The following is a 24,557-nucleotide window of genomic DNA, read 5'->3' as shown; positions in this document are numbered from 1 at the left end:
AGGTCACTGAGACTGGTAGCAAGGCACATGAGGTTGATATAAACCAGGGCCCTTTTATGACTTGTGGACTTCAACTCCCAGAATTCCTCAGCCAGGCATGCTGGCTTAGGAATTCTGGGAGTTGAAGTCCACAAGTCATAAAAGGGCCAGGTTTGAAGACCCCTGATGTAAACAATGTGCTTGATACTGGAAACATTGAAAAGCATATTATCACCCTTAAATAGAAATAATTAAAAAATTAGTATTAGCAAAGGTTAGAAAATAATTGGTTGGATATCATATCTTAAAGCCTGACATGATTTAAAGCAGGGGTGTCGAACCTTGGCAACCTGAAGAGTTGCGGACTTCAACTCCCAGAATTCCCCAGCCAGCATGGTTGAAAAGCTTTCAGACAAAAGAAATGGGATATGCTCATAAAGTCTTTACTCCTAAATTCAAATGCAAAATATATGCTAATATTATCAGAATAGAGCTGGAAGGGACATTTGAGGTCTTCTAGTCCAGCCCCCTGCTCAAGCAGGAGACCGTACACCATTTCGGACAAGTGACTGTCCAGTCTCTTCTTAAAAGCTTCAGTGATGAAGCACCCACAACTTCTGGTTTTGTTCTCACTGTTAAGAAGTTTCTCCTTAATTCCAGGTTGCTTCTCTCCTTGACTGATGTAATTTGCAAAAGGCTCAGGTGAAAGAATTTTGCACATAGCTTGAGAACTAAAAGAGAGAAATTGAGATGGAGTTCAAGAGTTATATATTTTTTCCCCAAGTTATTATCCTGTCATGTTACAAAGAAGAAAAAACCCTTCCAACCTCTGTCAGAAGCATTGTTAAAAAGAATGTGTTGTGAATGGCGCCTTCCCTTTTTTAATTGAATTCTGTTTCAACCACAAGGAAGGTAGATTATTTCAGGGTTTCGAGAGATGAATAAAGTCCTAACAAACCTATAGAATTTTTCATGAAGAGAACAACCTTGGATGTTTGTTTTTTTTTTTAAAAAAAAACCTGATAACCCTTTATGAGAAGAAGATGGGATGAATGCTCGCTGGCTTTTAAGACTTATAAAAAGAGAACATGCCTTCACTCTCACCTTACAGTCAAGCTACAGATATCCGCCACTATTGCAAATTTATAAAAAGGTTGCTTGGTATCAGTGAATATTTAATATGCATTTATATTCGTCGGGAAATAGACAAAACACAGAGAATTGGAGAGTATTACATAGATTACCATTTCAGACCAATGCTTGTCCAATCTCTTCTTAAAAACTTCCAGTGTTGGAGCATTCACAACTTCTGGAAGCAGGTGATTAATTGCTCTGTCAGGAAGTTTCTCCTTAGTTCTAGGTTGCTTGTCTCCTTGCTTAGTTTCCATCCGTTGCTTCTTGTCCTACCTTCAGGCGCTTTGGAGAACAGCTTGACTCCCTCTTCTTTGGGGCAGCCCCTGAGATATTGGAACACTGCTATCATGTCCCCCCTCGTCCTTCTCTTCATTAAACTAGACTTACCCAATTCCAGCAACCGTTCCTTATATGTTTTAGCCTCCGGTCCGTTGAGCATCTTTGTTGCTCTCCTTTCTAGAGTCTCAACATCTTTTTTACATCGTGGTGACCAAAACTGGATGCAGTATTCCAAGTGTGGGCTTACCAAGGCCTTGTAAATTGGTATTAACACTTCACGTGATCTTGATTCTATCCCTCTGTTAACGCAGCCTAGCATTGTATTGGCTTTTTTGGCAGCTGCAGCACATGGCTGGCTCATATTTAAGGGATTGTCCACTAGGACTCCGAGATCCCTCTCACAGTTACTACTACTAAGTAAGATACCATCCTGTAGCTGTGCAGGTGACCAGACTCAATTTTATGATGGTTGTTAAGTGAGTTGCTGCAGTTGTTATTGAACCTCATGATCGTTAAGCAAATCAGTTGAGTCCAAATCCAGTTTAACCAATGGGTGTAGTGTTTTGTTTTGTTGTTTTTTTTGCTGGAAGATAGCAATAAAAATCACAAAATGTGACCACAGGACACTGCAATCAATTGTAAATAAAGGCAGGGTGCCAATTGCTCCAAATGCGTGCATATGACCATGGAGGTGATGAAGTAGTCGTAACTTCAAGGACAAGTCATAAGTAACTTGTTTTGAGTCTTTTGTAATTTTGAACGGCTGTTAGGTGACAGGTCTTAAATCGAGAACTGTTGGTAAAAAAAAAAAAAAACCTTGCTGTACTGAATTTATACTCCTGGCTGCTAAATCAATAATTGCTCAAATGTGGAAATTCTTATATAATTTATTATTGAACGATTGGTGTGATTACATATGGACGGTTACTGTTTTTGGGGGAAAGTTACTAATAAAATTAGAATATTAGCTTCATAGAAGGATGAGGCTCATTTTAACTACCTGGAAAGATTATGTGAGGTGTGCTATTAATATTAACAACTCTTTAATAAATCTGGTTCTTTATGAAATGGGTTGAATGTCGAAATGTTCTTCTTGATATTATGTGCTGGCCTTAACAGAATTTTAAACGTAGAGAAAATATAATAGGAATAAAATGCCTGTTCAAGGGCAGAACGGAAAACCAGCTCGCGCTGAATGTGTGCTTCCGTTTACCTCTTTGGCCTTTGTTTCATTTCACTAAACCAACGAACAAAACTTTTCCTTCTTTTTCTTTCCAGTTCCAAGAGAATTGGTCGAACTTCATCTGAAACTGATGAGGAAGGTTGGGAAATCTGTCACGGCAGACCGATGGGAAAAATACCTGATCAAGGTATATCGGTTTTATATCCTTTGAAAATATAATGTAATACCGGATGATGGAGGCTTCTTGGAGTTTAATAATACCCCACCTAAAGTCAGAATAAGGGACGCGGTGGCTCAGTGGGTTAGGACGCTGAGCTTGTCGATCAGAAGGTTGGCAGTTTGGCGGGTCGAATCCCGAGTGCCGCGTAGCAGAGTGAGCGCCTGTTACGCGTCCCAGCTTCTGCCAACCTAGCAGTTCGAAAGCACGTAAAAATGCAAGTAGAAAAATAGGGACCACTCCGGTGGTAAGGTAACAGCGCCTTTGGCACGGACAAGTGCTGGCTCTTCGGCTTTGAAACGGAGATGAGCACCGGCCCATAGAGTCAGAAACGACTAGCACGCATGTGCGGGGGAACCTTTACCTTTACCTTTTAAAGTCAGAATGCAGGTTTTTAAGGGCGATTTGTGATCTGAAGCGAACCTGTCTAAATAGGTCTCTGAATTGGTTGCTGTGGTCCCTTGTGATTTAAGGCACAGGTAGACCTCGACTTACGAGCACAGGTGAGCCCAAGCGAGACAGTTGTTCAGCGAATTTCGCCTCGCTTTTACAGCCTTCCTCACCGTGGTTGTTAGGAGAATCGCTGAACTTGGCTCAGTGACACGGTTTTTTAAGTGAATCTGGCTTTCCCCATTGGACTTTGCTTGTCTAACCAGGTGATCTCATGATCCCCGGGACAATACGACCGTTAACGTTTGCCAAGCATCAGAATTTTGATCCACGGGGAGGCTGCAACGGTCGTAAGTGCAAAAAACGATCGTAAGTCACTTTTTTCAGTGCCGCTGTAAAGTCAAAAACAAAAGTGTGATTAAATTGAGGACTGATGAGATAAGGTAAGATAAGATAAGATAACCTTTCTTGTCATTTTTTTCCTGTGGGCACAATGGCACACATTAAAAATGAAATTTAGTTGCATCCTCTCAAAGTGTACACATACAGAACACACATTTAAAACATACTATATATGACATATGTATACACCCTTACATATGGGTGCTTTGCCCAGATATTACAGTGATGGCGAACCTTTTAGAGACCGAGTGCCCAAACTGCAACCCAAAACCCACTTATGTATCGTCGGGTGCCGGGTGGCCGTGGGCCATTGGGTGGACCTGGTTGCGGTGGTAACAGCAGACTGGGTGGGATTAAAAAGTTCAATCAATCAATTCCAACTTTGCAAGATCTTTTTTCTTCCCGTGAGAAGTTGAAATTGATTGATTTATTGAACTTTTTTTTTTTGCACACGGCAGCGCAGGCCTAAAGCGAAAAGGTTTTATAAAACCCACCTGAAGGCCTAGGACTGGGGCAACAGCGCGTGTGCCCACAGAGAAGGCTCTGCGTGCCGCCTGTGGCACGCATGCCATAGGTTCGTCATCACGGACTGGCTACGTTATTGGATAGGAACCATTAGGAAATACCAAGTCTGTAGACTTTGGAAGTGGCCCCAGAAAAAAGAAATGGCAAACTCCCTGTTTCTGCCAAGAAAAATATATGCACACACTATACGTCATATAGTATGTCCATATATTTTTCTTGGCAGAAACAGGGAAATATACTACGTATAGCATGTCCATATATTTTTCTTTGCAGAAACGGGGGGCCACGTCCCAGCCTATAGACTTGGTATTTCCTAATGGTCCCTATTAATGAAGTTGAGGAGTTTTGCTCAGCTCAGATGAGATTTAGATTCTGTCTAGTATGTTCCCCTCTGGAAAAACTAGAGGGGGGAGGGTTCCCCATGTTTCTGAGCTAACAAGGGTTGAAGGATGAGCCCTTTTGCCCAATTCAAGGTCACGTCAAGTGAGAGTTTTAGTAGAACATAGACTGCTATACATTGTGGTGAGTCACTGGGAGCCCTTGGAGACTATAGCAGCACTGACGTTTGATGGGTGTCCCAAAGGTGCTTTTTCAGGAGGCAACTGGACTTTGTTTTCTTTGAAGAGGTTTCGCTTCTCGTCTGAGAAGCTTCTTCAGGTTCTGACTGGATGGTGGGGGTATGGAAGGATTTGTAACCCTTGGAGACAGCTGGTCATTTGCCTTCTTTTAGAGGGTCGTTGAGGCCACCTGGAGGTTTGTCTGTGTCTACAAATGGGTGTGGAGCCTTCTTGGAACTGTTGAAAGGATTGTGTTGTAGACTGGAGACCGAGAGATCACCCATTTGCGCCACTCAGGTGGCCCTGAGGACACAGATAAACCTCCAGGTGGTCTCAGTGACTCTCTAAAAGAATGCAAATGACAGTCTGCAAGGAGTATAAATCCTTCCATTTCCCCCACCATTCAGTCAGAACCTGAAGAAGCTTCTTGGATGAGAAGCGAAACCTCTTCAAAGAAAAACAAGGAAGTTCCAGTTGCCTCTTGAAAAAGCACCTTTGGGACAACCGTGACCTGGAGGACGGAGAATCTCCACAGACATTGGAACTTTGATCAATAAATAAACCAGGAGTATGCCAGCAGTTCAACTCTCCCTCATCTCCGGCCTTTATTCCTCCTTTCTTTCTAGAGACGTCAGAATATAACTGGATCTGACAGGAATGTATCGTGTGTACTTGCAGTGGTGGGGAAGATCCCTCAGTATTTTAATTTAAAAGTTTGCCTTGTAGATGTGTCAAGACTTCAACAGCACCTGGGCTTGGGAGATGGAAAAAAAAGGATACCTTGAAATGAGCACCGAATGCAAATTGGGAATTTTGAAGGTATTGCTCTTCTCTGCAGCGCGGTTGGTTTCCTAGTCCAGAGGTCCCAAAGCTTTTGGGCACCAGGGACCGGTTCCATGGAGAGAGGGTTTTCCGAGGACTGGAGGGGCGTGGTTTTGTGTGTTGCCTGCATCTCGCGGATGGGGCTTTGCTTGTTTGTGCGGACCGGTTGCTGGCATGCCGCGGCCTGGTACTGGTCCACGGACGGTGGGTTGGGGACCCCTGTCCTAGTCCATTTGCAAGCTACAGCAAACATAGAAGCAAAAGTCCTCAAAAAAAATGCGGCTACTTTAAAGGGGTCCTGCTCTTCTACCCATTAAAGGATGCGGCTACTTTAAAGGGGTCCTGCGCTTCTACCCATTAAAGGATGCGGCTACTTTAAAGAGGCCCTGCGCTTCTACCCATTTTGAATCATTTTGAAAACGGGCACCACTCTTGTCAACGTGTTCCTTCTAAACTAGAAAATTAGCGTAAAAGACCTGAGGAAATTCAAAATCCCCCAAGCATAAAAGTACACAGGTAGTCCTCGACATACGGCCACAATTGACACACACACTCCCGGATTTTTGTTGCTAAGCGAGATGGTTGTTAAGCAGGTTTTGCCTCATTTTACGACCTCTCTTGCCACCGTTGTTAAGTGACTCTCTGCAATCGTTAAGTTAGTAAGGCGGTTGTTAAGTGAAGCTGGCTTCCCCCCACTGACTTTGCTAATCAGAAGGTGATCACCGATTGGTGGCCCCCAGGGGGAGAGCGTTCTCTGTGGGCGCACCAGACCTATGGAACCGCTTACCGGTCGAGCTCCGGATGGCCCCCGACCTTCGCTCCTTCCGGTTCAATCTCAAAACCTTCTTTTTTGAACAAGCTGGCCTGGTCTGACGGGACGGGGTTGGGTTTTTTATAATTAGTTTTAATTTTTAATATGTATCAATTACGGGCATAGTTGTTTAATCACTTTTTAATTTTTGTATGCTGTTTTTTATTATGTATTGCCCTGTTCACCGCCCTGAGTCCTTCGGGAGAAGGGCGGTATACAAATTAAATTATTATTATTATTATTATTATTATTATTATTATTATTATTATTATTATTATTATTATTATTATTATTAATTAATTTATTTATTATTATTATTATCACGTGACCCCAGAACACTGCTGCGGTCATTAATATGAACCAGTTGCAAGGATCCAAATTTTGATCACGTTGACCAGAGGTCCCCGACCTGTGGGCCGCGGCCCACTACCGGGCCGTGGCTGCTTGGCCAATGAGCCGTGTGATGGGACGGCCAGGGCACACCCACATGTGCGTGCACCCACTCCCCCACACTCGTGCTAGTGCCACTCTGAGCATCCCGCCGGTGCTAGCACCACCCCATTTGCAGCACTCGCGCCCACACAGCCCCGTTTGCACGTGCGCATGAGCTCACGTGTGGCCGTTTGCATGTGTGTGCACGCGCTCACATTGCCCCATTTGTGTATGTGCGTGTGGGGCTTGTTTTTGCACACAGGCACATGGCCCATTTGTGCGCGCGCACGTAGCAGTGCCTGCCTCCCTTTCCAGGGCCCGCCAAACCCAAAAGGTTGGAGACCTCGTGACGTTGACCGTGGGGATGCTTCCACGGTCATAAGTACGAGAAACGGTCCATGGTCCCGTTTTTTTTTAAAGTGCCGTTGTAACTTTGAACGGTCCCTAAACAGACTGTTGTAAGTCGAGGACTGCCTGTAACTGAAGGTCTTGCATCATTCAGGGGGGCGGGGTGACATGAAACTGCCTTCTACGGGAGCGGAACATCACCCAGAGCAGTTTTTTCCACCCCAGGCAGGTGAAATTCCTCCAGAATGTAGGCCCAGGTTTCTTTCAGCTTTTTCTGGTTTACCCTGGAACTGCTGGGATTTGAACCAGAGATTTTCTACACAGCGGGTGCTCTGTTCTTCAGCCTTAGGGCCCTTCCGAATTGGATCACTTTGTCCCCTCCTTGTCCGTAAACCTCCTCTTATCCACTGTTCTATGGGCTGTACCCCAAAAGAAGCCGGGTCCCAAAACCAAATAAATCTTGATCATGATCTGCATGTATAAATAATTATTTCACGATCGGTGTTATGGATAAATAAGTCGTACGTGTCCATAACAGGATTGTATTCTTATCGGTGATTTGCAGGCTGCTATGGGCTGGTATAACTCTGGGAATGGGGGACAATACAGTGACAAAGGAATTAAGTTGAAAACTAGACTCGCTGACTCAAAAAGCATGGGTACAGGCAATCCTCCAGTTACGACCGTAATGGAGCTCAGATTTTCTGTTGTAAGTCATAATGGTTGTAAGTCGAGGCCTCTGTGTGAGCGGATCCGATTGTACAACTTTCTTTTTCCCCTTGGGCAAAGGCCTGGTCATTAAGTGAACACTGCAGTTGTTAAGTGAAAGCTGTGGCCATTAAGCGAATCAATGTATCCCTGTGGGTGTTTTTCTCCCCCCTCCCCCGGAAACTCTCCAAAAAGACCAGAAACCTGCAAAAAAAAACCCGTCATAAATTGTGGTCATGTCACTGCAGAACACCACAACCAGCCATAAAGGTTGCCAAACATCGAAAAAGCAGTTGTGTGACCACGAGGGATTGGGGAACCTGGTCCTAATTACTTTTGGGGGACTCCGTGATGACTTTGGATGGTTGCTAAGCCACCGTTCGTAAGTTGAGGACCACCCTGAGGTGTGTCGAAGGGATGCGCTTTGGATGTTCCCGGAAATGGGTTTTTTTTTTAAAAAAGTGTTGCTTCTCCCTTTTCCCTCACCCTCTCTTCTCAAGTACCTTTGTGAATGCCAGTTTGACGACAATCTGAAGTTTAAGAATGTCATCAACGAGGAAGACGCCGACGCCATGCGTCTTCAGCCTCTCGGCCGAGACAAAGATGGGTTGACCTACTGGTACCAGCTGGACCAAGAGCATAACGTCAGGATGTACGTGGAAGAACAGGACGATCAAGACGGATCTTCGTGGAAGTGCATCGTCAGGTACCCTCTGTTGTTCATTTCCGGCTGCTTGCTCACCCTGCCGCCCTCAAGCTTGTTTTCCCCAAAACTACTTTTTCAAAAGGCAACTGGACTTCCGGATTGTGTTTTGTTTTTTTTGTTTTTCCCTTGAAGGCGTTTCGCTTCTCATCCGAGAAGCTTCTTCAGTTCTGACCGAGTGGTGGAGGATGGAAGGATTTATATTCCTTGCAGCCCATCTAGTCCTGTAGTCTGCGATGTTTTCTGGAAATCCGGCACTGTTCGAAGGGTGTTTTCACCCCAAAAGTGCATAGCTAAATCTGTGTGGAGGCACTCTGTCCTCCAGGTCAGGGCTTTTCAACCAGTGGTACGGGTACCACCTGTGGTACATTGGCACCTGGCAGGTGGTACACGGCCATCCTAGAGAAGTAGCGGGGGAGGGGAATGAGCTGAACCGGGGGCAGCACTGCAAAAGCCTGAGCAAGAGACGGCTGGAGCTGCAGGGCTATCGGGGCTCAGCGGAAGCGCCAGGATCAGCACCAGGATCCAGCCGGAGCTCAGCGCTGATCCTGGCGCTTCTGAGCCTAGAAGAAGCACCGATCAACTGGAATGTTGCAGCATCTCCAGGGTCTTGTGATTTACATTCAGATGCTTGGCAACTGATTCATATTTATGACGGTCACAGTGTCCCAGGGTCACGTGAAGCGACTAAAACCTTCTGCAACCACCCAACAGACGGGGGGGGGAATAAAAACCAAACACCCCACACCACACCACCCCCGCTGCCAATCCACAACAGAAATGCTCACAACAGTGAAAACCTCGGACAGGAGAAAGAGCGCCGCCGGGCAGGCAGGCAGGTGTCTTGCTCAGCTGTGGCTTGGGGGGCACTTTTTTCAGTGCCATTGTAACTTTGAACAGTCACTAAGCGAACTGTTGTAAGTCGAGGACTACCTGTACTTCATCTCTTTTTTCCTTTTTTTTTTTTTTGGTCATCAAGTTTTTGACACCTTGCTAGGCGACTGGTGGTACTCGGATGTTGCCCTATCCTAAAAGTGGTACGATGGGTGAAAAGGTTGAAAAGCCCTGATGTAAGGAACGGTTGTCCCAAAGGTGATTTTTTTCAGGAGGCAACTGGACTTTCTTGTTTTCGTTTGAAGGCGTTTCGCTTCTCATCCAGGAAGCTTCTTCAGCTCTGGCCGAACGGTGGAAGGTAGAAGGATTTATATCCCTTGCAATCATCTGGGGATTAAGCAAGGAAAATGGGTGGGGGGTTTTTTTTCAAGGGAAAAAAAAATACAAGTCCGGTTGCCTTTTGAAAAAAGCCTCTTTGGGATAACTGTGACACGGATGGCTGAGCATCGCCATAGACATCCCTCAAGCTTGTTGGCTGTGGAAGAAGAGTGGGAGTTAAGCCCAGTGTATTTGGAGGGCACCAGGTTGAAGAATGATGGACTGTCAAACAAACAAAAAAACAAAAAAACTACCAGCAGGCTCAGATAATTTTTCCAAAGAAGAATCGCTGTGATTTTCCAAACTGCCTGTGGCATGGTTAGAAATTCTTAACAGCTGCCTCTAGGGCAGACATGTCAAACACAAGGCCCGGGGGCCGGATCCGGCCTGCGAAGTGGTTTCATGCGGCCCACGAAGCCATCCTGGAAACAGTGAGGGAACGGCCCCCACTGCCTTGGCCCTGGCCCAGAGACCCTCCTTCCGCCAGAGACCCTCAGATCTGTCCCACTCCTGCCCAGGCCCCCATAGGCACCCTTGATGCGAACGATGTAGAGCTGGTCACGCCCACCCAGTAGGCCATACGCACTCTAGACACGCCCACCCAGTAGGACATGCCCACCCAGGCCACACACCCCCGCCCCCCCGAGGGCAACCGCAATGCCCTCAGTGAAATTGAGTTTGACACCCCTGCTCTAGGGTCCTGTTTAGTTCTGCAACACGATATGGTCCTTTACGTGGGAAAAAAAGAAAGAATTAAACCCTTACCCAGGGTTAAAAATACAGCCTGGGATGGGGGCTTTTCCCATCAGCTGGAGGGTGAATTCTGATTCTTGCTCCAATTAAATGTTTGGGGGGGGCGGGTTTCAAAATATCGGATCCTGCTAAAGACGCAACGATAGCTAAGGAAAAAGGTTGGGATTGATGCAGCTCTTAATAACGAATAGAATAGAACAACAGCGTTGGAAGGGACCTTGTAGGTCATCTAGTCCAATCCCCTACCCAAACAGGAAACCCTGCACCATTTCTGACAGATGGCAGTCCGGTCTCTTCTTGAAAGCTTCCAGTGATGAAGCTCCCACAACATCTGGAGGCAAGCTGATTGATTGTTCTCACCGTCAGAAAATTCCTCATCTCCAGGTTGAATCTCTCTCCTTGATCAGTTTCCATCCGTTATTCCTTGTCTGGCCTTCAGGGGCTTTAGAGAATAGCTTGACTCCCTCTTCTTTGGGGCAGCCCCTGAGATACTGGAAGACTGCTATCCTGTCTCCCCTCGTCCTTCTCTTCATTAAACTAGACATACCCAATTCCAGCAACCGTTCCTAATATGTTTTAGCCTCCAGTCCCCTGATCATCTTTGTTGCTCTTCTCTGCACTTTTTTTTTAAGAGTCTCAACATCTTTATTATAGTGTGGAGACCAAAATTGGTTGCAGCATTCTAGGTGTGGTCCTACTAAGGGTTTATAGAGTGGTTTCAGTACCTCACAGGATCTTGATTGAATCCTTCCGTTAGTGCATCTTAGAATTGCATTGGCTTTTTTGGCTACTGCCACACACTGTTGGCTCCTATTGAATTGATGGTCCGCTAAGACTTCTAAGATCCCTCTCACAGTTGGCTGCTCTTAATCCTGATTTCACCCAATCTGTATGTGTACTTTGGGGGTTTGTTTGTTTTCTTCCCTAAGTGTAAGACAGCTACTCCGTGAGCTGCATTGGCTTCCGGTTGCCCTCCGGGTGAGATTCAAAGTGCTGGTGATGACCTATAAAGCCCTAAATGGCTTGGGTCCGGGATATTTGAGGGAACACCTGCTGCCAGCATCAAGTTCCCTTCGTCCAGTGCGCTCCCACAGGGAGGGTCTTCTCAGGGTGCCGCCGGTAAAAGATTGCCGGCGGATAACACCCAGGGAGAGGGCCTTTTCTGTGGGTGCGCCTACCATCTGGAACCAGCTGCCCGTGGAGCTCAGGACTGCCCCTGACCTACGCTCATTCCACCGGGACCTGAAGACTTGGCTCTTTGAGCTCTCTGACCCAGGCTGAGAATTTTAACTGGGGTTTTATTTTCAGGGATAATTTAATCTTTTAATTCTCTTTTAAGTTTGTATTTTATATTGATATGATTTTAAAATGCCCTGTAAACCGCCCTGAGTCCTTCGGGAAAGGGCGGTATATAAATCTAACAAAATCTAAAATCTAAAACTTTACTCTTCTCCACGCCGAATTTTATTGTGGTTTTTCAACCTCAGCAGCTTTTAAGACGTATGGTCTTTAGATCCCAGAAGTCCCCAGCCAGCTGAGAGGGAGACGTCGTTCCAGTTGGGAAATAGGGATCTAGAATTTTAAAACAAAGAGTTAGTCAGTTGTGTTACCCCGGGCCAGATATTTCCTCTTTCCTTGCTTGCAAAAATGCTGGCACGGAACTGCAGGCCGACAGATATGGGCAGGAGTGAGTGGCACATTACGTAAGCTTTCTAATTTTTCTGAGGTTTGGTGCACGTCTTATTTTTCACCCAGAAGCCGAAATGAGCTGGCTGAAACTCTTGAGCTCCTGAAAGCACAAATTGATCCTGCACTGCTGAAAAACCAGGAAAACTCCTCGCAAGAGAGTCCTAGCGCTGAAGATGAAGAGGCCAAAAAGAAGGAAGACACGGCAATGCAAGGTTGGAATACTGTTCTTATCTTGCGGTGGGCAGTCTGGTTGTTATCGTTTACTCCTCGGAGAATTGGCACTCCATACTAAACTTCCTTCAGAGGCCTATGGTTGATTCTTCTTAGCCTCTAAGTTTCAAAAACTTGGCTAATTTGACTATTTTTGCAGTACTAAAGTATTTGGAAGTCAAATTCGGTTCACAAAAAACATAACTCTGCCTATTCTTCTGAAGTGGACAAACTTCTCCCAAGAGGAATACAATTCAATAGAATAGAGTAGAGTAGAGTAGAGTAGAGTAGAGTAGAGTAGAGTAGAGTAGAGTACAATAGAATAGAATAGAATAGAATAGAATAGAATAGAATAGAATAGAATAGAATAGAATAGAATAGAATAGAATAGAATAGAATAGAATAGAATAGAATAGAATAGAATAGAATCAGGAACAGGAACAGGAACAGGAACAGGAACAGGAATATGGAACAGGAATATGGAACGGAACAGAAAAGGGAGTGGAATGGAATGCAATGGAATGGAATAGGAATAAGAAATAGAATAGAATAGGAATGGAATAAGAATAGAATGGAGTGGAGTGGAATAGAGAATGGAATAGAATAGAGAATAGGATAGGATACAATGGAATGGAGTGGAGTGGAATAGAGATTAGAATGAATAGAATAGAATAGAATAGAATAGAATAGAATAGAATAGAATAGAATAGAATAGGAAAGAATAGAATAGAATAGAATAGAATAGAATAGAATAGAATAGAATAGAATAGAATAGAATAGAATAGAATAGAAAATATGGAATAGAATAGAATAGAATAGAATAGAATAGAATAGAATAGAATAGAAAATATGGAATGGAGTGGAATGCAATAGAATAGAATAGAATAGGTAATAGGATATAGAATAGAATAGAATAGGAAAGAATAGAATAGAATAGAATAGAATAGAATAGAATAGAATAGAATAGAATAGAATAGAATAGAATAGAATAGAATAGAATAGAATAGAATAGAATAGAATAGAATAGAAGAATAGAATAGAATAGAATAGAATAGAAAAGAATAGAATCTGGAAGGGACCTTGGAGGTCTTCTAGTCCAGCCCCCTGCTATCCCATTTCAGACAAATGGCTGTCCAGTCCCTTGTTAAAAACGTCCAGTGTTGGAGCACTCACAACCTCTGGTGGCAAGTCGTTCCACTGATTAATTATTCTAACTGTCAGGAAATTTTTTCTTAGTTGTAGATTGCTTCTCTCCTTGATTAGTTTCCGTACTTGGTTGGTGGGGAGGTTGTGCTCCAGACAAGCAGGTACAAAACTACCCAAAATCTTGTTTCAGAGACAGGTGCAGAATAGGTTTTCTGGTTCATGCTGTTAGCATAGCCGTGTTGTTTGTTTGTTTATTCGTGTCAGAAGCATCACAATTAAAGTAAGACATGCTGTGTGACCGAATTTAAGATTTAAAATGCAAGATTAAAACAGGTACAAATGAAACAGATCTTGCCTGGAAACTAGCAACATTAATTGCGTTCTGTCCCATTGCCAGTAGGTCCTCCAGTGTGCACTGATCAGGACACAAATGGCAGGTCCACGTATGTGTCGTTCTCTGTGGGTCACCACAGTCGCAAAAGAACAGAAGCCACCGGAAAGCCCCATTTGTTCAGTGTATGCCCATGAAGGTTCAGCAAGCTGACCACCCCTTCCAATATATTCACACAAATTCCAGGAATAATCTTTCTACTTCTGTTCTCTAGAGCAGTGTTTTTCAACCTTGCCAACTTTACAAATGTATGGAGTTCAACTTCTGGGATTCTCCAGCCACCATGTCAATTAAATAATTTCTCCTTTTTGTAGAACCTGAGAACGGGAATGTGCAGCTTGGAGGAGGAGGAGGAGGAGGAGGGATCAGCGGAGACATGTGTAGGGGACAAATCTCAACCTTATACCAAAATATTGTTCCTAGGATTCTCATAGAGCAGTGGTGGCGAACCTATGGCACGGGTGCCAGAGGCGGCACTCAGAGCCCTCCCTGTGGGCACCCGCGCCATGCCTCAGAGGTGGCAACTGTCCCTGTTCAATCAGCTGTCCCCCACAGGTGTCCTTCCCCACGAGCGACATTGAGGTGGCCACACCCACCCAATCTTCCATGACCACCACAGCCACAGCCACCCAGTAGGCCACGCCCACCTGGCACCCAGCGATAAATAAGTGGGTTTTGGGTTGCAGTTTGGGCACTCGGTCTCTAAAAGGTTCGCCATCACTGTCATAGAGGAAGCCATGGCAGTTACATTGATGTGATTTGTGATGTTGGTGTTCTGAGTAAAATATTATCATTGGAATGTATTTTAATCATAATCTTGTTGTCACTTGAATTCACTTCCAAAGAAGGAGCTTTGAAAAATACGGGGGCACAGTTGTAGCATCTGTCTGCAACTCTTTAAAGCAGCTGTGTCTTTTTCTTGGATTATGTTATATGGGGGCACAGATGTACCACCTATGTGCAACTCTTTAAAACAGCTACATTTTCCCCTGGATTATACAATATATGGAGGCATAGATGTAGCACCTCTATGTGACTCTGTAAAGCAGCTGCGTCTTTTCCCTGGATTATATGACAGTATATGGGGGCATGGATGTACCCCCTTTCTGCCACTCTTTAAAATACCTGCATCTTCTCCCTGGATTTAATGATATATGGGGGCATAGATGTAGCGCCTATCTGCAACTCTTTAAAGCAGCTGCCTCTTTTCCCTTGATTATACCATATGGGGACCTAGATGTAGCACCTATATGCCACTCTTTAGAGCAACTACATCTTTCCCCTGGATCCTATAATATATGGGAGAACAACTGTACCACCCATTTGCTACATCTTAAAGCAGCTGCGTCCTTTTCCCAAATCATCTGACAGCTGCAAAGGGCAGCCTCCCCTTCCTGGGAAAAGTAGCAGCTTTAATGAGATGCAGATGCAACATTCTACATATTGTTTCTGAATATTTTCCAAATCACTGCACAATCCCGGTTGCATGCCCGCCTCCGATCTGAGCTGGGTCCAATTAGCGCTTATCGTTGCTCTAAACCTATTTTGTTTTCTCTGTTTTTAACGGTAAGCAGAAGGCGAGCTGAAGGTGAAGGAAGAGAAAGGGGAGCCAGCAGAGGGACCGCCGCAGCCCAGCGAGAGCCTCCCGCCTCCCGCGGTTCCAGCAGAGGAAAAGAAGATCAAAGTAGAGAAAGCGGAGGAGAGAGAAATCATAAAGCTGCCCGTCATCGTAAAACTCGAAAAGCCTCTGGAGAACAACAGGGAAGTGCCGAGTGCCAAAGAGGAGAACGACTCCTTCAAAGAAAACGTGAAGCCCGAGAAAGCAGAAGCAAAGGAGAACAAGCCAGAGGCCAAAGACTCCAAAGAGGCAAAGAGCCACGTCGAGCGGATGGCCCTCGAGCCGGAGAGGATCGAGTTCTGCGTCAGCGTCAAAGCTCCCCAAGACGTTGCGGAGAGGACGGCAGAAGAGAACGAGAAGCTGAAGAACGACCAGCAGGCCAAGATCCCCCTCAAAAAACGAGAGATCAAACTGACCGAGGATTTCGACAGCCTCCTGAAAGCGCCCTTGCGGAAATGCATCACCCCCACCAAAGAGGTGTCCAAAGAGGAAGCGGGCAAACCCGAGGAGGAGACTTTTAAGAGGGTTCCCACCATCACCGACGGGAAGTTCCTGGTCAACGGGGAAATGGGTTGCGAGAAACTCCTGCCCAATAACAAATTGGACCGCTCCCCTTGCCCGAAGGAAGAAGCTGCCAGCCTGCCGAAGGAGAAAAACGGGCTCGGGGAGGAACGGGTCCAAGAAGGCATCAGCACCATCGTAAGAACCAGCGATGCCGACCGGTGCTTTTTGCATCCCGCGAAAGAGACGGTGGGGGTGATTGTGCCTTTAAGGGAGGAGGCCAGCCCCAAAGGCGGCGAAAGCCAGCCGGAGGGGAAGAAGTCGGACGAGAGCCTTCCCAAGGCAAGCGATCCTCCGAAGAAATGTGAAGACTCTCTTAGAGCAAAGGACAGCGTGATACTTTCCAAAGACAGCTTAGGGAAACCCACCAAGCTACCCTCCCCTAAGGAGTTGGCTCCGGCTTTGGATGCTGACGATTTGCAAAAAACCGCTCCTTCGGGCGAGAAAACAGACTCGGCCGGTCAGGATGCCACTCCATCTCCCGTTTCAGTCCTTACGTTTAAGAAAACCACGGTGGAAAAAGAAGTCCCCGATATCCAAGTCGCTCTCCCCGATCAGAGGAAAGCGTGCGAGGAGCCGGAGGCGAAAACTCCCAAGGACTCTGATCCTCCAGCGGGAGAGCTGCCGACCACCGACAGCCTCCCCAGCGCCGTCAAGGAAACTCCTCCGGAGACGACCAAGAAAGAATCTGTAAAAAGCAAGTGTAAATACAAGCTGATTTCGGAAGAAGCAAGTTCTCTTACGGAGAACAGGGAAATTACCTCTGAGAGGCAGAAAGATGGGATCAAGCTGACCATCCGGATCTCTAGCAGGAAAAAAACCGATCCGCTCCCGGCAAAGGCGCTGAACGCCGCCGCTGGAAAGGAGCAGGAGGAGGAGGTGGTCAGCGTCGGTCGCATTTTGAGACGGTCCCCCCGGATATCTAAACCGACCCCCAAGGTGGTGGAGACTCGAGATCGGAAATCCGAGAAGAAACGAAGTGAGGAAGAGGAAGAGAAAGTGGCTTCGTTGCAAAAACAGGAGAAGAAAGAAGACTCGAAAAAACAAGAGAAGGAGATGAACTCTAAAACCCACAAGGTGAAATTTCAGAAGGGATTGCCGGGGTCTTTTACGTTTTGGGGGCGGCTGTTTAAAAATGTAGAGATGAAGGTAATGTTTTCATGCCCTCCATCTAGCCCAGGGGTAGGCAATCTTGGCTCTTTTATGACTCGTGGACTTCAACTCCCAGAATTCCTGAGCCAGCCATGCTGAGGGGAAAGGAAGAGGTTTCCAAGCTGAGCCATGCTGGCTGAGGAATTCTGGGAGTTGAAGTCCGCAAGTCATGAAGGGGCCATAGTTCCCCCATGCTGGCTCAGGAATTCTGGGAGTTGAAGTCCACGAGTCATGAAGGGGCCATAGTTCCCCCATGCTGGCTGAGGAATTCTGGGAGTTGAAGTCCACGAGTCATGAAGGAGCCATAGTTCCTCCTTGCTGGCTGAGGAATTCTGGGAGTTGAAGTCCACAAGTCATGAAGGGGCCATAGTTCCCCCATGCTGGCTCAGGAATTCAGGGAGTTGAAGTCCACAAGTCATGAAGGGGCCATGGTTCCCCCATGCTGGCTGAGGAATTCTGGGAGTTGAAGTCCACATGTCATGAAGGGACCATAGTTCCCCCATGCTGGCTCAGGAATTCAGGGAGTTGAAGTCCACAAGTCATGAAGGGGCCATGGTTCCCCCATGCTGGCTGAGGAATTCTGGGAGTTGAAGTCCACAAGTCATGAAGGGGCCATAGTTCCCCCATGCTGGCTGAGGAATTCTGGGAGTTGAAATCCTCAAGTCATGAAGGGGCCATAGTTCCCCCATGCTGGCTGAGGAATTCTGGGAGTTGAAGTCCGCATGTCATGAAGGGACCATAGTTCCCCCATGCTGGCTCAGGAATTCTGGGAGTTGAAGTCCACGAGTCATGAAGGGGCCATAGTTCCCCCATGCTGGCTCAGGAATTCTGGGAGTTGAAGTCCACAAGTCATGAAGGGGCCATGGTTCCCCCATGCTGGCTGAGGAATTCTGGGAGTTGAAGTCCACGAGTCATGAAGGGGCCATAGTTCCCCCATGCTGGCTGAGGAATTCTGGGAGTTGAAGTCCCCAAGTCATGAAGGGGCCATAGTTCCCCCATGCTGGCTCAGGAATTCTGGGAGTTGAAGTCCATGAGTCATAAAAGAGCCAAGGTTGCCTACCCCTTGTCTAGCCCTCATTCCAAGCTACGCATGTTAGGGCAGGCTTTTTTTTAACCAGGTTTCCTCTCCTACCAATAGCTTGTTTAGTGACCATCCAAAGTTAACAACGGCACTGGAAAAAAGTCACTGATGGCCATTTTTTCACAGTTACGACCTTTGCAGCATCCCCACGATCACGTGATCAAAATTCAGACACTTGGCAACTGGTTCATATTTACGACGGTTGCAGCGTCCTGAGGGGTTTGTGTGTCACATGATCCCCTTTTGTGACCTTCTGATTTAACCAGGTGATTCACTTAGCAACGGAGGCAAGAAAGGTCGTAAAATGGGACAAAACTCACAACAAGTGTTCCACTCAACTACGGAGAATTTTGGGTTCCACTGTGGTCGTAAGTCGAGGATGATCTGCACTTACCGCTACAGCTTGGGGTTTGAGTCAATTAGTTACGAGGGAGTGGATGGGGTTCTCCAAGGTGTAATTGCAACTACTGTATTTCCCCGAAAATTAGACCCAACCGGAAAATAAGCCCTAGCGTGATTTTTTTCAGGACGCTCGTAATATAACCCACCCCCCAAAATAAGCCCTAGTTAAGATCGTCAGCCAGATGGACGCATTTAGTACCACATTTCCCCAAATATAAGACCCAACTGGAAAATAAGCCCTAACGTGTCTTTCTGGAGCAAAAATTAATATAAGACCCGGTCTTATTTTCGGGAAAACATGGGTATCTGTGTTTTCGATCCATGCCCCTCCAGGGAGGGAGAATGTGGTACAAAATGCATCTTTGAGAGGGGAAGTCTACCAGTTCTGAAAGAGACTGGTGCACCCTCTTCTCAAGGGGTCGTCCCGGGAGCCAGCCCAAACTGTACGGTTTTCATCCAGTCTACAACCCACCCTTTCTTGGGAAAGTTGTTGAGAAGGTGTTGGGCTTCCAGATTTAGAGGGCCCTGGAGGAAGTAGATTATCTGGACTATTTCCAATTGAGACTTAGATTTGGGAACACACTGTCATGGTTCCGACAGATGAAACTCTTCAAAATAACTTCCAGGCATTGTTTACCCTAAAGGATCTTTTATTCCAGTAGAATAATATCGGCACTTACATAATCGAGGCCAAAAACTGAATTCCCCTCCCCTGGGCACATAGTATCAAAGCACAATTCCCTCCTTCAGTTGACAGTCATAAATCACATTCCTCAATTAGCCTGAAGCGCGGGCTTCCTCTCCAGCTCTCCAGCCCAATTCTTTATCAGCTCTGGGCTCAGTAACCTTGATTCTCACGCTACGTTTAGTGTTGTTATGTCTAACTAGACTCTCATTCACACACACACACCCCAGCTTCATCTAACTCTAAAAAACAAAAGGGAAAAAATGGCTACATTTCCTTCTGTTGTCAATGCAAAAACATCCAATGTTAGCAGCATTGACAACTACAGGCAGTCCTCAACCTGTGGCCCCAATCGAGCCCAGCATTTCTGTCGCTAAGCGAGACACTGGTTACGTGAGTTTCACCCCATTTCTCGCCACACTTGTTAAGGGAATCGCCACACTTCTTAAAGCGAGTCACACGGCTGTGAAAGTGAATCTGACTTTCTCGTTGACTTTACTGATCAGAAAGTCACAAAAGCTGATCACATGAACACACACACGCACATGGGACGCTGCAACCATCATAAATATGAGTCAGTTTCCAAGCATCTGAATTTTGATCACGTGATTGTGGGGATGCTGCAATGGTCGTAAGTCTGAAAACCGGTCATAAGTTCCTTTTTTCAGTGCCATTGTAAGTTTCAACAGTTCTTAAAACAGACTGTTGTAAGTCAAGGACTAGCTGTCCTGAAAATGGTCACACTTGATGATGACCTGTGGTGAGCTTGGAATGGGTTGACTTTGTCCATCTGGATTCTCCTTGATCTCTTGTAACTTTCAACACTTATCAAGTATGGTATCTTTCTGGATTGGCTCTAAGGCGGGGGTCTTCATACTTGGCCCTTCCTTTTTTGACTCGTGGACTTCAACTCCCAGAATTCCTCTGTCAGGCACGCTGACTGAGGAATTCTGGGAGCTGAAGTCCACAAGTCATAAAAGGGCCAAGTTTGAAGACCCCTGCCTGAACATTTTATTTATATTTATTTATTATACGTTGATGTCTCCCCTACAAGGTAAAACTCTGCGTGGCTTACAAGTGAGCATCACTCATGGTTTACCATCACGCCAACAAATTGCAACAAGCCTTTCCTTGTATGTGAAGGTCGGCCCCTTGTCCTCTTTTATTGCCGTCAGAAAGTTTTGGAAGCTGTAATTTCTGCTTTGGGTTAGCCCTGGTCAAACCCAGACAAACTATGCCTGATCTAAATGACTGTCTGGTGCAACTGCTCGGTTCCCTAGAACCGCATGTTCCGAATCTACCCTGTTTTCACCAAAACTAAACATCGCTACCATTTATGACTTGTACCACACAGTGCTCTGTGGGTGGGGTGGAATGTAGTCTGGATTCCCAGGAGGGAGGGGCTCATTCCGGAGGATCAAGAGAGAGCAGAGTTTAAATAGTGTGATTGAGAAGAAGAGAGTTAAGAGAGCTCTTCCTTAGCAGTTCTCAGAGTTTATTGTTCATGTTGCAAGTATTCCGCTTTAGTTTGGCAAGAGTCTGTCTGTAGGCGAGGGACAATACAGGAAACCGCTTAGAAGTAACTGTATCTGTCTTGGTTTTCGGAGCTGAGTAAGTGGATAATTTACAACGGAAGCAGAAACTTTCCCTTGCCCTTTTGCTGTTTTCCTGTGAGAATATGTGGAACCGCCATTTGGTAACAAAAAGGCAAAACACTGCTTAACGATTAAGTTAATAAGAACCAGTTTGTCCTAGCGGTTAAAGCATCAGGCTAGAAACCCGGAGACGGTGAGTTCCAGTATGGCCATAGTCACTAAAGACAGCTGGGAAGCAAATCACCAGGTGATGATGAGTTCTAGTCCCGCCTTAGGCATGAAAGTTAGCTATGGGGAACTTTAGGCCAATCACTAGGTGATAATGAGTTCTAGTCCCACCTTAGGCATGAAAGCCAGCTAGGTGACTTTGGGCCAATCACCAGGAGACGAGTTCTAGTCCCACCTTAGGCATGAAAGCCGGCTAAGTGACTTTGGGCCAATCACCAGGAGATGGTGAGTTCTAGTCCCGCCTTAGGCATGAAAGCCAGCTAGGTGACTTTGGGCAAATCACCAGGAGATGGTGAGTTCTAGTTCTGCCTTAGGCATGAAAGCTGACTGGGTGACTTTGGGCCAATCACCAGGAGACGGTGAGTTCTCATCCCGCCTTAGGCATGAAAGCCAGCTAGATGACTGGGCAAATCACCAGGAGATGGTGAGTTCTAGTCCTGCCTTAGGCATGAAAGTTGACTGGGTGACTTTAGGCCAATCACCAGAAGATGGTGAGTTCTAGTCCCGCCTTAGGCGTGAAAGCCAGCTGGGTGACTTTGGGCCAATCACCAAGAGGCAATGAGTTCTAGTCCTGCCTTAGGCATGAAAGCTGACTGGGTGACTTTGGGCCAATCACCAGGAGACGGTGAGTTCTAGTCCTCCCTTAGGCATGAAAGTTGACGGTGAATTTGGGCCAGTTATTCCCTCTCAGTGCAATTTTCCTCACTGGTTTGTTGCTGTCGGGAAAATAGGAGAAGGAAGGAGTCTTAGGCATGGTCACTGCCTGGCCTTATTTATAAAAAAAAATAAAGGCGGGATATAAAATAAATAACACGGCCGACGATCAATAAAGTAGCTCCACGTAGCACTATGAGACGGAGCAGTTTTCTCGTCTGTGGTTGCACAAGCTTGTTGGAACCATCGGCGCAGTTGTGTTTGTTTGTTTTTTTACACCGTGATTTGTGGTGCAGGCTGGGTTTTATGCTTTTCCTTAGAGGTGTTTGGAACATGGGTATTGATCCCTGACCTATTCAGACAGCTGGAAATGAGAGCTACGTGCTCCGTGACCCGGAAAACATCTGGAGCCGTTGCTGGGGCTGTCATTTTTTAGGGGGGTGCGGGGAGTGTGTGGATGTCCAGGAGCCGACAGGTTTTTCCTTATTTTCCTGAATCCCTTAGGCTTCCCGGCGAAGTAAAGTTCGGTGGGCTGGCACCCGAACGCGTGGCAGATGGCGGTACTCGTGCTATGACGACAGCGAAGGTTCCGAGAACGAAGAAGACTCGGAGGAAGAGGAGGAGGAGGAGGAGGAGGAGGAGGAGGAAGAGCCCGCGCCTGCGGAGGATGACGAACCGTGCAAGAAGTGTGGCCTTCCTAATCACCCAGAGCTAGTAGGTTGTTCTCTTTGAAAAGGATCAAATAAGGGAGTGGGGTGGGGTGGGGGAAACAGATTTGCAACAATGTACCAGAGGTGGCTCAGTGGGTTAGGACGCTGAGCTTGTTGATCAGAAGGTCGGCAGTTTGGCGGGTCAAATCCCGAGTGCCGCATAACAGAATGAGCGCCTGTTATTCGTCCCAGCTTCTGCCAACCTAGCAGTTCGAAAGCACGTAAAAATGCAAGTAGAAAAATAGGGACCACTACGGTGGGAAGGTAACAGCGTTCCATGTGCCTTTGGCGTCTAGTCATGCCGGCCACATGACCACGGAGACGTCCTTGGACAAGCGCTGGCTCTTCGGCTTTGAAACGGAGATGAGCACCGGCCCCTAGAGTTGGAAACGACTAGCACGCATGTGCGGGGGAACCTTTACCTTTACCTTACCAGAGAAATATTGCTGTATTACTGTTGGGTCACCCATGCTTTTTATTTATTTTTTCTTTTTTTATATAGTTTTATTGATTTTTTTTAACAGAATTCAATAGCAATCATTCAACAAAAACGTGTTGTCTGGGGTATCTTATTCGGTAATAAAAATTAAATCCCTTATCCCTAAATCTTTTCTCTAACCATTGATAAAATAGGTCCCAAGTTTGAAAATAATCCTTTTTTTCTTTCAACCTTAAAGTAAGCCTGTCCATTTCCGCGCAGTCTTAATATTTTTGTTTTAAATTATTTCCTCTTCTGGTGGGTATTTCTTCATTCTTCCAATATTGTGCAAATATAATTTTTGCCGCTGTTATCACATGTAAAATCAGGTATTTATTTATTTATTTATTTATTTATTTATTTATTTATTTATTTTATTTATTTATATACCGCCCTTCTCCCGAAGGACTCAGGGCGGTGAACAGGGCAAATATAAAAAATACAAAAATACAAAAGTTAAAAGAAAATTAAACATATGCCCGACTAAAAACAGTAAATACAAATATTAAAATGACCATAAAACCCAACCCATACCCCATCAGGCCAGGCCGGCTTGTTCAAATAAGAATGTCTTCAGATCGCGACGGAAGGAGTATGTACTTTGCTTATCAAGTTTTTTCCGGCATTATACCTATTTAAAAAAATATTCAGGTTTCTAGTCGTATGTTTTTCTCTCAACATTTTTACTGTGGATTTTTGTCCAATATCTCCTTGCCTTAACACATGTCCACCACATATGATAATAAGTACCTGATTTGTGTTTACATTTCCAACATTTCTCTGACATATTTTAAAAACATTTTTTGCTAATCTTGTCGGTGGCAAGTGCCATCCAGTAGAACATTTTGTATAAGTTTTCTTTATATGAAGCTGGCGTTGTCAATTTGTAGTTTCTTTCCCACAGACTTTGCCGCTTCTCTAAGTATCAAGTTGCTTTTTCTTGGCAACTTTTAAAACTTGAGGACTTCATCTCCCAGAATTCTTCAGCCAGCATCAGAATTAGTTTGAGCATGCTGGAAGGGGCAGAATCCTTTTTCCCTCTTGTTCAGATGGGTCATGAGAGAAATAAAATAAAATCAGATCACTCAACCAAATCCACAGAGGCCCAGATGACAGAAAGTAAAAAATCAGCTGCATTTCTCTTTAGGGATCCAAAATACATCAATTAATTTCCCATTTGAGCCTACAACGGCTCCTTTACCATATAAGTAGCCCTTGACTTGCAATGATAATTGAGCCCAACATTTATGCTACTAAGGGAGACCTTTGTTCAGTGAGTCTTGTCCCATTTTTTTAATATAAATATAAGGTAAAGGTAAAAGTTCCCCCGCACATGCGTGCTAGTCATTTCCAACTCTAGGGGCCGGTGCTCATCTCCGTTTCAAAGCTGAAGAGCCAGCGCTTGTCCGAGGACGTCTCCGTGGTCATGTGGCCGGCATGACTAGACGCCAAAGGCACACGGAACGCTGTTACCCCACCGGAGTGGTCCCTGTTTTTCTACT

At 45.7% G+C, this 24,557-nt stretch overlaps 1 protein-coding gene across 2 annotated transcripts in view; it reads left to right on the top strand.

Moving 5' to 3' along the window:
- Nucleotides 1–24,557, top strand: part of RSF1 (remodeling and spacing factor 1) — a 79,605-nt gene that overhangs the window by 35,243 nt on the left and 19,805 nt on the right. For both annotated transcript variants that reach the window (XM_081327801.1, XM_081327800.1), the window contains exons 2-7: nucleotides 2,671–2,762; nucleotides 5,393–5,485; nucleotides 8,288–8,493; nucleotides 12,211–12,356; nucleotides 15,466–17,147; nucleotides 22,372–22,581. In XM_081327801.1, the coding sequence (XP_081183927.1) occupies nucleotides 2,671–2,762; nucleotides 5,393–5,485; nucleotides 8,288–8,493; nucleotides 12,211–12,356; nucleotides 15,466–17,147; nucleotides 22,372–22,581 (2,429 nt within the window). The remainder of the gene's footprint in view (nucleotides 1–2,670; nucleotides 2,763–5,392; nucleotides 5,486–8,287; nucleotides 8,494–12,210; nucleotides 12,357–15,465; nucleotides 17,148–22,371; nucleotides 22,582–24,557) is intronic.

The sequence above is a fragment of the Vipera berus genome (assembly GCF_964194415.1).
Source record: "Vipera berus genome assembly, chromosome: 4".
NCBI classification, from domain to species: Eukaryota; Metazoa; Chordata; class Lepidosauria; order Squamata; family Viperidae; genus Vipera; species Vipera berus.
Note: the sequence above shows the minus strand (reverse complement) of the source record. Positions and strands in the feature narration are given on the sequence as shown.